The sequence below is a fragment of the Chaetura pelagica genome, unplaced genomic scaffold, assembly GCF_000747805.2.
Source record: "Chaetura pelagica isolate M959 unplaced genomic scaffold, ChaPel_1.0 scaffold382, whole genome shotgun sequence".
NCBI classification, from domain to species: Eukaryota; Metazoa; Chordata; class Aves; order Apodiformes; family Apodidae; genus Chaetura; species Chaetura pelagica.
The window spans coordinates 90333-104716 of record NW_009952478.1 but is presented as its reverse complement, the minus strand read 5'-3'; the positions used below and the strand labels follow the sequence as shown (position 1 = coordinate 104716).

The 14384-nt window shown below is 39.2% G+C and overlaps 1 protein-coding gene across 1 annotated transcript in view; it reads left to right on the top strand.

The window, feature by feature from the left end:
- The first annotated feature begins 624 nt into the window (after positions 1-624).
- Positions 625-14384, top strand: part of ITGA2 (integrin, alpha 2 (CD49B, alpha 2 subunit of VLA-2 receptor)) — a 53164-nt gene continuing 39404 nt past the window's right edge. Inside the window, exons 1-3 of the mRNA XM_010008618.1 lie at positions 625-742; positions 5489-5612; positions 13867-13976. Coding sequence (XP_010006920.1) covers positions 625-742; positions 5489-5612; positions 13867-13976 — 352 coding nt within the window. The remainder of the gene's footprint in view (positions 743-5488; positions 5613-13866; positions 13977-14384) is intronic.

Genomic DNA, 14384 nt, shown 5'->3' with positions numbered 1-14384 from the left:
TGGAATCTGTGATACAATTTCAGCTAATTTTTGCAGAGGGATGAAATAAATAGCCAGATGAGTTGTGAGTGAGACAAAAGGACTTACACAAGTTCCCTGACAACGAAGAAGCAGCAGTGTGACCTTGCACAGTACAAAACACCAGAGAATCATCCCAAAGAGAGCCACTGGAAATATTTAAGTAATGAAAAAAGTTTGAAGCTTGAACTAGAGTGTACAATATGCTGTGAGACAAAGCCAGCAGAAACCAAGACTTAGCAGTTCTCTCATTCCTTCCACCCTGTTCTTTTCTCTGCCCCCAGCGGGGTCTAATGAGCTTTAGAACCCTGACAATGTGTGCTCTTTGGAGGAAGAAATCTTTGAGACCAAGGGGAAGACTTTCTTTGTGGAATTTGTAGTGGCTGTCTTGGAGGAAAGCAACATAAAGGCAAAGTAAAGCCCACTTCTGGGAAGAACAGATGCTTCAAATAATGCTAGACTGAGCAATTAAGGTAATGTAGGCTTTACACATCTTGCTGGCTGCCAATCTATGAAACTACATCCGGAAACAGCACATAATCCAGTGGGATTTTATTGATATTATTTTCCCCAAACAAATTAATGAACTAAACAGCCCATGCAAGAATGCATATTATGCTGCCTTGGTATTGCCATAATGCCAGGTCATGGCCTTGCGCTTCCTCCGTGACTGGATGCTTAACCTCTCTCACCCCCTGGCCCCACAGCCTGCTGCTGGCTTTGGGTTTGTCAGGGTCCACCGCCCTGTGGGAGGCAGCACAAGGGGCAATGCTTGTATCTGTGTCTCTGGAGCTCCGAGGGGGGAGCTGCTGGGCATAGGGGCTCTTCCTCTTCCCTCTGCTGGTGTCATTGTCAGCGTGGATGCTCATGCACAAATACAAGAGGTCGCTTAGAGGGATTATATAATAACCTTTTTCTGTTTTATAGCTAATAGATGTCCAAAGAAGTGAACAGCATACTCTTACGAAAAAAGGTGATGAAATTCCTTTAACTATATAAATTTAAAAATAATGCTCAGTGTGAGTTGGATCCTGACAGACCCAGTGGTCAAATTCCATCATGCTTGCTTATTTATTTATTTATTTATTTATGTGATACTGTGATTGCTAAACCTGTTTGATGCAAGCTATAATTAACAGCAGCAGTGAATGCCTCCGTTTGACTGGATGTTTTAGTGAGAGATGTGACTTAGCATAACTGAGTCTGTATGATATGGGATTCTGTCACGTATTGCTACCTTAAAGTGGAGCATCACCTTTGCAATGTAATGTAAAATGACTGAAAATTCAATTTTACTATTTAGACTGAAAACAAAATAACATGTTTATTATGACACGACACAAAACACAGTATATTTTATTAAACTTTTATAAACTTATTTCACAAACTAAGTGATCACACACAAAACCCAATTTCATTTTTTCTTATCCAATTGAACAACTTTTAAAATTATACTGTTTAATCTGAATAAGATGTTACAATCAGACAACTATTATAAACATGACATTAAAAGGTTACATTAAATCACTGACAGACATTTTCTTCTTCCTCACTTTAAGCTGTGAGCTTTGCTTACAAAATCAAAACAATTATGAACTGGGTGTACATACTATGAGCTATCAATAAACTTGCTTCAGCTTGTACTTCAACAGCAGCAAACGGCTGTCATTAGCTATGTCCTTTATATTTACATAATAATTCCTATACACTCAGGCTTAAAGGTGTGCAGCCAGAACATGCATTATTTTTCACATGACTAGGAGGAAGAAAATGGTGGTGCAGCCAGCTATACTCCTGTTCTGCAAGTACTGTGGCATACACTGCAATAATGCAGTTGCTGAAATAGAGGAATTCCCAGAAAATGAAAATAACATGCAGAGAGATCAGAGAATCAAAGAATGTTTGGAGTTGGAAGGGACCCTAAAGATCATCAAGTTCCAGCTGCCATTATCCTCACTTTTCTTGTCTGAAGCTTTATGTTTGGAGCTATTCTGCTCAAGGAAGCTGTCCTCTTTAAAGCAAAGAGCACAAGCCCCTACCCAGTCCAGGGAGAGGAGCTGCTGCTTTTGAAGTCTTCAGAGAGGCCTTCAGAAGCTTTAGGCTTGTATCTGGCTTCCTTTGTTCGGTGCAGTCTGTTTATTCAACTGTAAATAAAGTGCCATTTACAGAAGTTAGGAAATGGATTTTTACTTGCCTGACTAATCTCTCATCATGACCGTTAGGTCACAAAACAGAAGTCTGTCACCAAAAGCTATTAAAATCCAGATAATGAATTAGTTTTCTTTATTTCAAGATTCTTAATTTATCAAAGTTCATTGCCTGGAGGCAGCAGCAGATACTGGATCTCTCCAGCCTACAATATACAACACTTTTAACCTAGAGGCTTGAGTGATTGGCACCCTTTTAATGTGTAAGAGAACCTCTTATTCTGGCACAGGCTTAAAATAGGTTTGAAGCAAACTGAGCCTTCCCTTTCCTTCCCTTCCCTTTCCTTCCCACTTGGCCTTATAGTCTAAGCACTATATAAGATGGAGGGAAATGGCAGGAAAATGCCTAATACGTTGGTGCATGTGTATACTTGCTAGTCCCAAAGCAAGTAAGATTTGTGTAGAGCACATTAAAAAATCAAAAACCTGCTAACAATCTGCAGTAGCACAAATGATTAAAAAGAACAAAATCAAGTCCCAGTGGTGAATGGGAATGATGGGTGAAATGGTTCAGTGAGAAGCCTGTAGAGAAAAAAAGAGCATTTTTTCCCTAAGCCAAAATGAGGCCCAGAGGAACTGAAAGGAGTTGAAGCATCCCCAGGCAGGGCCAGGCAGCCCCTATCTTGAAGAAAGCGGGACCACAGGAGCAGACGTGGAAGGTCCAGAGAGGGATGTTGCAGGACGCATGGGAGGGCAAGAGGGGAGGTGGATAGGCAACACGGAACGAAACATGCATTTTGTTGACCCCTGTGTGACTTGTCACAGTTCCCTAGGAGAATTTGAACCAGCGCAGGGACTTCCCTTCAGGCTGTTGGTTGTGACATCTCATTTCCGTAGTTTTACTTAGTTCTGAAAATTTTTGCCCTGGTTCTAGCATTTAATTAAACCCTTGCCTGAGACACAATTTGAAAGGTCTTCCATGCATTTGCACCAAAGTTGAACACTACACTTAAAAGACATTTAGCAAAGTTACCATTTGGCTAGTGATGTAACTTGCTAATAACTGTGTATCACAGTGCAGAATAGTTTTTCTCTAGATGTCATTCAATTTGGGTTCAGACTGGAAATGTTTTTCATTCTAGTATGCTTTTGGTTCTTTTGAAAGCCAGGGTTTATTTCCATGTGCACCACAGAACTTGGAGAGTTACGCTTCCTCTGCATTCACAAGCAGGATGGCATTGCAGGATAATCTTCTATGGCCTCTGAGAATGGAGAATTGCTAAATTGTGCTTGACTTCTGACTGAGGATAATACAACTTGAAAACAACAGACCCAAAAAATTAAACCTACTATGTTACATGAGCAAAATATTTTTATAAAATGCAAGCCTATTAGATCATAAAAGGATTACTGGCAATAGTCAATATCTATCTCAACTCTTGCCCCTCTCCCCAAAACCCAGACTTGAACTATGAGTTTATGTGTTTAGTGTTAAAACTATTCAAAACACAGAGTGATATGTCTATACACATTCTCTTCTTAAGTAACATGACTCAGGAAATATATTTATCTCTAAGGTTGTTTCTCAAGGAACTATACTTTTAGCATGGGGTGATTGCTTGCTTTCCAGAGGCCAGCTGTAGATAGTGTTTGTTTGAAATAACTAATACATTATTTCCTGTTTTGAGTTTGTGGTAAACCAGTAGTAACTGTGGGAGTTGTATTTAGTCTTCTGCTAGTAACATTTGTGTTTGCTATTCTGTGGAAAAAGGTACAAAATTAATTGAAATTTTTAACATCATGAACTTTGCCTGCAAACCTGTGGTTGTGATTTTAATGTTCTGACTGAGATGTAATTATTGTTTTTACTGTTACAGCTACGATGCCATGATGGGATGTTTTATGCTGATATAATCCCTGTTAACCTCTGTTCTAAAACTGGTTGTGGGACTTGGGAGAGAGTAACAGCAACAATGAGCTCTCTGTCTATTAAAACTAGAGAAAAGCTTAGAACTTCAACTTGTATTTTGAAGATGCCAAAGACTGTCACATCTCTCCTTAAGGGTCCGTGTTATAAGGGATTATCATGAAGGTTGCCACTTTACTGCACAATGACTCATACTTAATAACTATGTTGAGGCATACTTTGTGAGCAGATAAAATGCATTCTGTCTGGGCACAAAGGAAGGGAGGGGAAATGTGAGGGATGTTGTTTAACCCATGAGCAACTCTGTGAACCTGCCTCACCTGGGAATATCAGTAAATGCACAGTGCAACCACAGGTCATTATTTTTTCAGTCACTGCCATTTTTTAAGGGATGGAACCCTAAGGTATTCCTCAGCTGTAGCTTTTACATGGGTTCCCCCCTTTGTCTCACTCCTTCCACCTCTAAGCTGGGAGAGGAGTTACCTACTCCCAGCTATTAGGGAACACACCCTTTTTCTCCAGCTTCTGTAGCAGACATTCTCTTAGATGTCCACCAAGAGCTCTTGATCAGGTAGAAATCAAGTTGTCTGTTAATGACAATCTGCAAATTTGTGACACTTGGACCTTGTTCCCCAACCCACACTGCAGGTCCCCCACTAAACTGGCATGGAGTAGCATACCCTAGGCATCCCTGGGAATGCAGTAGCCCAAGAAAAAGCAATTAATACCATGACCACAGCAAAGTGTTAAGTGTCATGATTTATTAATGCAGTTCTTTCTTGCATGTTTGTATTTTTAAGTTTTCCTGTTTGGACAACTGTTCAGACTTGTTTGGACTGAAAACACAGGCTTCTGCCATGATAATGAAAGAACTTAAAAATGTAGGCTTTCCGATGTAGTAGATTATCTGATTTTTGTTCCAGTGCTCCAAACATTAAGTTGTTGATCGACACTAGAATCCAAACAGTATTAGCAGTCACAGTCAGTGCATTTTCATTTTAAGATACCTCAGCAGGCTGTGGATGTGCTTGCTGTGCTATAAACTGAAATTATGCCTTAAGGTAAAGCAGGATAACAGATCTCTGAATCGTATTTCTTGCCTCCCTTCAGCTAAAGCATTCTCATTAGTAATGCTGCAACATTTGTTAAGGCACACAGTGAGTGAGTCATTGATCTCTGCCCACAATATTGTAACACCTGTAAAGTATGCTGGACAGGCATTACACACGGGCAGATGGGTATGGCAGAGAAAAGGTTGTTTTTTTCCTGTAAGTGTCAAAGGGTACATTTTATTTTCTTTTACTGGGGGAGGTGGCACAGATTAAGAGCCTTTTTCACTGAGACGAAAATTCTTCTTTAATTGCTTCTGTGACAATCATAATTATTCTGTTAACAGGCATTCTTCATAACTGCTGTGAGGCTTACAATGTTGGCCTTCTAGAAGCAAAAATATTTTCTGGTCCATCAAGAGAGCAGTTTGGATATGCAGTTCAGCAGTTCATAAATGAAGAAGGCAAATGGTAAGCAAACTGAACAGCATGTTACATGCCCAGTAAAAAGGTTAAGGAAAAAAATGTTGCAACTCCTTTTTCTTTTACAATTCCACATCATTTAAATGTGTTCTGGTTAATTCCTTTTTATATTTAAGCCACAGAAAGTCATAAAAGTTATATGATGGAATAGTGGAATGGTTTGGGGTTGGAAAGGACCTTAAATATCCAACCCCCCTGCATGGGCAAGGACACCTCCCACTAGACCAGGTTGCTCCAAGTCCCATCCAACCTGCACTTCAATAGTTCAAGGGATGGCGCAGCCACAGCTTCCCTGGGCAACCTGCACCACTGTCTCACCACGTTCACACTAAAGAATTTCCTCCTAATGTCTAACTTGAGTCTCCCCTCCTCCCGTTTTAATCCTTTACTCCTTGTCCTTTCACTGCAAGCCCTTAATATATATATATTATCGTAAACCAAGAAAACACTTTAGATGTGTCATTCTGCATAGATTGAAGTAGTGTCAAAACTCAAATAGCCAGAAACTGGCATATTTGCTTAAGTGATGATGGACAGATATTGCTTCTGTGACAATCATAATTATTCTGTTAACAGGCATTCTTCATAACTGCTGTGAGGCTTACAATGTTGGCCTTCTAGAAGCAAAAATATTTTCTGGTCCATCAAGAGAGCAGTTTGGATATGCAGTTCAGCAGTTCATAAATGAAGAAGGCAAATGGTAAGCAAACTGAACAGCATGTTACATGCCCAGTAAAAAGGTTAAGGAAAAAAATGTTGCAACTCCTTTTTCTTTTACAATTCCACATCATTTAAATGTGTTCTGGTTAATTCCTTTTTATATTTAAGCCACAGAAAGTCATAAAAGTTATATGATGGAATAGTGGAATGGTTTGGGGTTGGAAAGGACCTTAAATATCCAACCCCCCTGCATGGGCAAGGACACCTCCCACTAGACCAGGTTGCTCCAAGTCCCATCCAACCTGCACTTCAATAGTTCAAGGGATGGCGCAGCCACAGCTTCCCTGGGCAACCTGCACCACTGTCTCACCACGTTCACACTAAAGAATTTCCTCCTAATGTCTAACTTGAGTCTCCCCTCCTCCCGTTTTAATCCTTTACTCCTTGTCCTTTCACTGCAAGCCCTTAATATATATATATTATCGTAAACCAAGAAAACACTTTAGATGTGTCATTCTGCATAGATTGAAGTAGTGTCAAAACTCAAATAGCCAGAAACTGGCATATTTGCTTAAGTGATGATGGACAGATAGTAAAAAGAAAGTAAGATGTCAAAATCTGAAATCCATACAGTTAAGGTTTGGAAAAGCTTATACAAAAATATTGAGCTTGCTGAGACATTTATTCATAGTCCTGCATTGAGACATTGTGCAATTGGTCAATTGGTCGTATATGCAGACATGCAAGACTACGTAGATCTCACTGTGAGTTACACAGGGTTACTGTGTTTACCATCAGTGACCAGAAGGCAAAGTAAGAGTAGAGCAGAACTCTGTCCTCCAAACTAAGAGCCTGGTGTTTCTTCTCCCTCTGTTGAGTAGGTTCCCAACCTACCTCCTCCACTCCTCACCTGATGTAGTGGCTTCTCACTGCTTTTCTGCCTGCTTCAATTATGTGTTAGTCACCCACAGATTAGAGCTCTCTTTTTTTAAGCTTCTGTGTAAAGCCATTGAAGTAGAACAAGAATGTCTGCCTGAAGTTAACTGAATGCTTTGGCTTATACATGGAGAAGTTATGTCTTGGGTTTTTGTCCTTTTAAGTTTTTCTCTAAGCTTGCAATGAGAACACTAGGTTCCAGACGCACCAAAGCTATTTATGTTTTATAGATCCCTGTTCTATTTTTACTTCTGATATAAAGACACCTCTACTATGACTTTAATAATGTGTGGTAGAGTTTTGGAAAGAAATTAACTTTGGATTAACTTTTCCTATCTTCACCTAAGTATATGAATATTAAGAAACTGGGAAGCTTTTCTGTGGAGAAGGACATCATAATTTTTTCATGCACTGTACAGGATCTGACCATAGCTCCAAAAGTCAGAGGAATTTTATCAGCTCTTGTTTGAGCTACCAAGACTCTTCAGTGACGAAAAGCTCTTTTCAGTATCCCTTGTTGTCTTCATTTTTAGGCAATTTTCTTTTTTTTTCAGACAATAGAACAAAACTCAAGCTGTTCAGTAGTTTTTTCCTCTTATAAGTGAGGCAGAGGCTGTAGTCCATGTGCAGAGCAGTTGTTGACATGGCTGAAGTGGGAGTAAGATAAACAGTCCGAGCTCAATATAAGATGAAGACAGTGCTTTCTGTCAGAATGGAGCATTTATCACCAAATACTTTTATGAAGGGGCCATCATTGTGCAGCAGTAATGTGATGCACTTGAAAACTCAGTACAGGCACAGTGGGGCTGCTCACCACTTCCAACACTGCTGGGGTGGCACCACTCTCCAAGGCAGAAGTTATCCAGAATCTGAGATCCACCAGAAATTTCATGCCTCCTAGACCTTGCTTCTATTAATACCACATGCTGCTGTAATAAATACAGCTTTAAAAATCCACCTGTACTCTGTCAAAGACCTGAGAGGAGAGATCCAGAAAAAACAGATGGTAGTTATTCAGCTGTATTTCTGGGAGGTAATTCTGAGGCAGTAAGGGCTAAAAAAAAGTTATATAGGGAAGGGGAGTTCTGCAGGATTTGGACTGCATGCAGTACTGTATTATGACTCTTGCTTGGAGATGAGTTCAGAAAGAGGAAATACAGCCAAACTAGGAGCACAGGCTTATAGAGGGGGTCAGTACATGTTGGGAAGTTGTGACAAACCAGCACAGGAGCCCTTTTTATGTAGAGTCAGGTGATCCAGGATAATTGGGTACTGGTCTGCTGTGCATTGATGGTCATTGATGGCATGTGATTCTTGTAAATAAGGACAAACTTACAAGTCAAGTGCAGCTTTTCATGATTCTAGTGGGAATTTCAAAACAGGGGCTCTTTAATGAACTCAAGGAAAACTGTGAACACCAAAGAAAATCATCAATTAGAAAAGTTTAGGCAGTCCACCACACAAGTAATTAGTCACAACAGAAACATTATTCATTTCACGCTCTGGTTCTTCCTGTCATGAGATCATCTGTGTTTGAACCTTAAATTGAGACCAAATTATTTGTGATTTTAGAAACAAAATCTTTTAGAAAGGCATATTGTACACTGTCAAGTTCATCTTGAATGTGCATGTCCTGAACAGCAGCTGATGACCTTCTGCAAAGGTAACAGTACTTACTCCATGCTGAGATTTTTTATATCCGTTTCAGGTGAGGAAGGTAAAGTAGCTGTATGTAGCTGTTAAAATGGTTTTTCCTACCCATATGTGTCCTCGGAATGTGGATGCATTCCACAACAGAGCTAAAATCTCAATCTGCTGAATTTTGTTTTGGAATTTATGTTACAGGATTCTTCTTTTTTAAAATGTTTTGTTTCAGTGAGGCATGTGTTGGCCTCTTCTCCCTGGTGACCAGTGATATGACAAGAGGAAACGGGGTCAAGCTGCACCGGGTCAGGTTCAGGCTGGAGATCAGAAAAAATTTATTCACAGAAAGAGTGGTGAGGCATTGAAACAGGCTGCCCAGGGAGGTGGCGGAGGCATCATCCCCTGTTAAGAGGTAGACGTGGTGTTTGATAAGATGGTTTAGTGGTTAGGGGCTGTAGGGGAGATGGTTGGACTTGATTATCTTGAAGGTCTTTTCCGACCTTGACAACTCTATGATTCTGTGATAATGTCACTAATGACAACTTAACATGCACTGCCCTTACTGATGTATAACATAATCATATCACTCCTAAATAGTTTTTAAAATCATTGCATGCTGCTCACTAGTCATCAAAGTCCAGCAGCCTTTCTCCTGGGGTGTTGCGTTGCCTCTTCAGACCCACATGAAATTTTGCTGAAAAGACACATTTCTGTAGCAACTTTTGTTGGAATCAACGTATTTTCTAAGCCTTCTGATTTTCGTGAGGGTAATTCCTGCCAAACGTGGTTGTTGGGTTTTTTTTTAACAAAATGCTGCCATTGTTTCAGCTCCAGCATTTCGGTGCCAGCACCACTGCTAGCATTGAGTTCTTTTCCCAGCTTTTGCTTTCTTCAACTGCATGCTCTACAGTTTGCCTTTTTCTTGCTTGGAGAAGCAGCTCTGTCTTCTGTCTTCAAAGCCTTCCAAAATTTTCGGTCAAACTCTCTTGTCATAGCTCTAGTTTAGAAGTTTAGATGGTGACAAGAGTTTTAGGGTATGGAGAGAAGCATTATGAGAGTGAAGAGTTTTCAGGTCTTCATATGTATTCATTGCTTCCTGTAATTGGAGGGAAAAGGGACAGATGATTTAGGAGTTCCTTTCTAGTTTTTATTTTCCTATTTCCTATTAGGCATCTTTGTGTTTGAAAAAAAAACACACTGAAGAGCAAAAGCATGAAAAGAAAGAAGAAACCATAAATACAAAACCTGCTCTGACAACAGCTGGGAATTCAGCCCTTTACCATGAATTCTGATTTGTTTTCTGCTACATCACACTTCGCCAGTTACTAGCTTTGTCATGGTCTAATTTCCCAGAAATAATTCCTGTTACACTTTGATCTGCCACTCCTGCAGCCTGTGTGGTATGGCATTGCTGCTGAACTTTATTTGACTTCATGTAGCTCCACTGCTTTGTGTACAGTGTTGGACACTGATTAAGGAGCTGAATAATAAAATCAGTGGCAATATTACATGCTAATCACTACAGCATTGTGTAAAGGTAGTCTATGAGGACACATATGGAATTATAAAAACAAAGAAATAAATAATATTTAACTCATGGCTGGAAAAGACCCTTAATTAATACACTACACAAGGTAGACTTTTTTTAAGGGAACATTTTCAGATATTTTAGTACTCATTTCTTGCATTCTTTCCTGGTTAATTCTGTTTCACTCTGCTTCATGTGCATCCTGTTTAATCACAGTAAAAAAACATTTTAGTAGTTAGCAGGATGCTGCCAGATACTCTCTTGTTTTCTTCACTTCTGATGTTTTGGAAAGATACACATGCATTTTCCCAGAGCAGTATTGTGTAAATCTCTACTGTAATGGTTTATGTTAAGTTTCAAAGGCAAGTAGGACTTGCTGATTTTTTATATAGATTAAGGCTAGTGTTAAGCTTAAGTAAAACTCGGGACACAAGAGAAATTAAAATTATTTCCTAGGACCTTTAAGGCTGACAATTAAAAGTAGAGGGCTAGGCTTGGCAGAAGTTGCTTGATAACTTCTCCTCAGGAGTTTGTTTATGGTAGGTTAGACTAGTCAAGTCAAATAAGGGATTTAATAACTCCATTCATTTCTGAAAATCACAGTGTCATTAATAGTCAGTTTTAAGAGTTAAATTCTGTATATGGAGTGACATTTTTTTATTTACAGCATAGTTACGGCACTGTGATTCGTGGAACCTACAAATCTACAAAGACAGCTAAGAGAGCAAAGGGGAATCTAGTATAATAACTTCCAGTAAAATATGAGGAGTGCAAAGTAAATAAAAGACAGAATTAAGTTTTGAGTTAAGAGTTTGTCTTGGTTGTCTTACATTTTTCTGTTTGTGTGACACAACAGCTCAAGGCTAGATTTAGGGCTAGTGACAGTAAAATGCAGTTGTGAATATTAAGTTCTAGAAGTGGATTGGGTATTAATAGTGATGGTTTCTTGGTTTAACATACGTCTTGAGTTGAAATTATTATTGAAGTTGAGGAAAATGGGAGTTTCAGAGCCCATATGGCTGTTGAGCTGCATGAAGCCCACGGAATGAGTGCAGATACGCACCCTGAAAGGGAAATAACTGCTTTTTCTAAACCGTGGATGGTGTTTGTCTCTAGTATATGCCAATAGCAAGGTTGAAGGTTGGAGTTACGCTTGGATTTGGGCACAGCTAGTGTTCAAGCATGCTTCTCCTCGCTCTGTTAAGTCAAACTATGTGCTTTATGCTTCAGGATAACTCATGGCTGCAGAAGCCGGTGCACAGCAGACATTCACATTATGTGTATGACCTGACAGAGTAGTGCAGAGGGTATTTCCAAAATCCATTATGGTCATTTTGTAAACAGTAGCTGTTGTTTTCCAAGGGCTCTGAAATACATTTGCTTTCTGGGAATCTTAGAAAAAAAAACCACATAAAAATAGTTACAAATGTACACATTGCACTGTTCAGCTTGACAGTTAATGCTGAAAAGCTGTTCTAGTTTCAGGTATTACATATGCAATCCTTGTTAAAGCTTTCTTCTGTTTCCACAAAAACTGTTAGCCCTTCCTCTCTCTAAATCAGTGCAGTTAGCATTTTTTAACTGCAGATAGCTCTGTAGTACCTACCAAGGGGGGAACTGTAAAACAGAATCTTCCTTTTGTCAATTACTATTGACCAGCTCCAGCTCTCTGTGTAAGTGCAAATGTTTGTGGGTTGTATAATCTATTGGCACATGACTGACATAGTAATTTCTTATGAGCTCTATTTATTTGGTGCTGAGCTATGCAGAAAATGCCATATTCTACAGAGAACAAGAAAATCAGAAGCCTCCACACAGCTACTGTAACATACACTCTTTTTATATAGACAGGTATTTATATGAACCTGAATTGCAGGTTTAGAGATGCTAAAAGTACATAAAATCTTTTTCTTGCTGCCTGTTTTTACTCAATGTTTTTCAACAAGGTAATTGAGAAGAAACTAGGTATTTTTAAAACATTACTATACACAGAAAGTAGAATCCAAAGTTACCCCCAACTGAACAAAAACTGTATAACATTATTTCTCCTCTTAAGTTTGCATTTCATTGTGATGAAACAAACTATAAAAATGCAGTGTTTTATTTGAGAAAGCTAAAAGGAACTCAAACTCTTGTGTGTGTATTTTTATCAAAGCCATCACATGCAAGTTAGTTATAAAGTTGCAGCAGTAAAACAGAAGATTCCTGGAAAGTTAGATAGGCATGTGTTTGGTTTTTTTCTGGGTTGATGATTAGACTCAGTGATCTTAGAGGTCTTTTACAACTGTGAATATTCTGTGATTCTGTGTAAGATATACAGCAATTACTTTGAAACAATAATTTCAGAAAATGTGTTCTGTCTATGGTGCAAAGTATTTGCATTAGCTACATATAAAATTCTAGAGGGAAGCAATTTTTATTTTAGCTGCCTATTGAGGAATTAAAAAAGGTGTTTTCTTCTGAAATGCTATATTCTGTACTAGGGTCCCACTGTTTGTCCTTTTACTGTCCCATAAATGCCTTGTTACCATAGACTGTTCTGTATGAAAGGGAAGTCTTGCTGCTGAAGCAATACCCACAGCCCATGCTTTCTAACCATCTCATTTTTTTCTGTCTCTTTAGATCATCTTCCTATGGTTATGTTTTGCCTTAGTCTTACTTCACTGCATGTCACATGCATTGTCCTTCTCTTCCAGCCCTACACACTGGTATACTGTCTTGTGGTTCCACTCTCTGAGAGTTGTACTGAAAAATAGGTGTTCTGAAGCATTGTTTCCAGGGGGTCAATGAATCAGTTTTGTGAAGTCTTTCAGATAAAGGGATCATGAGGAGTAGATATTAGAGGGGATATCCTTACGGCAGATGAAAGAATGATTCAGAGAAAGTGAATCACTTCTTACTGTAGGCACAAATTATCATAAGTCTTAATTTTCTTGTTCAGGATTAAATACTTCACACAGCAGACGTATCACCTGCAGTATTTTCTTTCTGACTCAGTGTTCTCAAGGTGTGTTCAAGCTCTGACATAAGCATTTGACTGTTGCTGAGCAGATCCTGTAGGAAATGCTTCTTATCAGCTAAAAGTGTAACTTAAAAGGAGCCAGTTAACCATTAACTGACAGGACAATAACGTTTTTTGTCTCTCAGTCCCCAGTGTATATATTTCTAAATTTTTATGCATCTGTACATATTAAAATGTTTGCTGTATTTCTTTTGACACTATGACAAAACATCACAGAAACAACAGTACACATATCTGAGGCAGCCAAATCCGTAGAGGCCTCTCCATCAAAGCTGCCCCCAATTAATCTAGTGTATTAACATCCTCGTAAAGCTGCTGAACAGCTCTGGAGAAGACTCCCAAGTGCCTTAGGTGCTATATCTCTTTACCTGTTACCTACAGTGTGCTATGCAATAATGCTACTGGACTTTTCTGGTATCATTAAAGACCTAATGAAGTTCCCGTTACTTTAGGTTGGTGGTTGGTTCGCCCTGGAGTGGCTATCCAGCTAACAGAACTGGAGATATCTATGCATGTCCTGTCGGTACGTCCAAAACCACATGTGAAAAATTGAATTTACAAGGTGAGTTGTAAAGAGTAATGCCACTCTGCAATTGTTCAGTTTTTCTTCTTTTTACCACCAAGCTAGTCTGTCTTACTAAATCTTTTCTGAACTACCTCTCTACATTATCTCAGTGGCTTGCAGAGGCCACCACACTCTTAAGTTAAAACACTTGTTACATTCTCATTTTGAATAGCACTTACTGAATACATATTACATGAAGCCTTTTCTGACTCTGTGCATTTGCAGACTGAGTATAAATTTTTACCACTTTTGGACATCCTTAAATTATGGGGCCGAGATGCCTAGTTTATATTTATTTGTGGTGTGGTGCATTTATTCTCCACTGCTCCACCCAAGTTTTTCTCTGAAGCCTGTTCCTGCATCAGAGGACTTGGGTGTCCCCTGGTATGTAACAGTAGCGGTTCA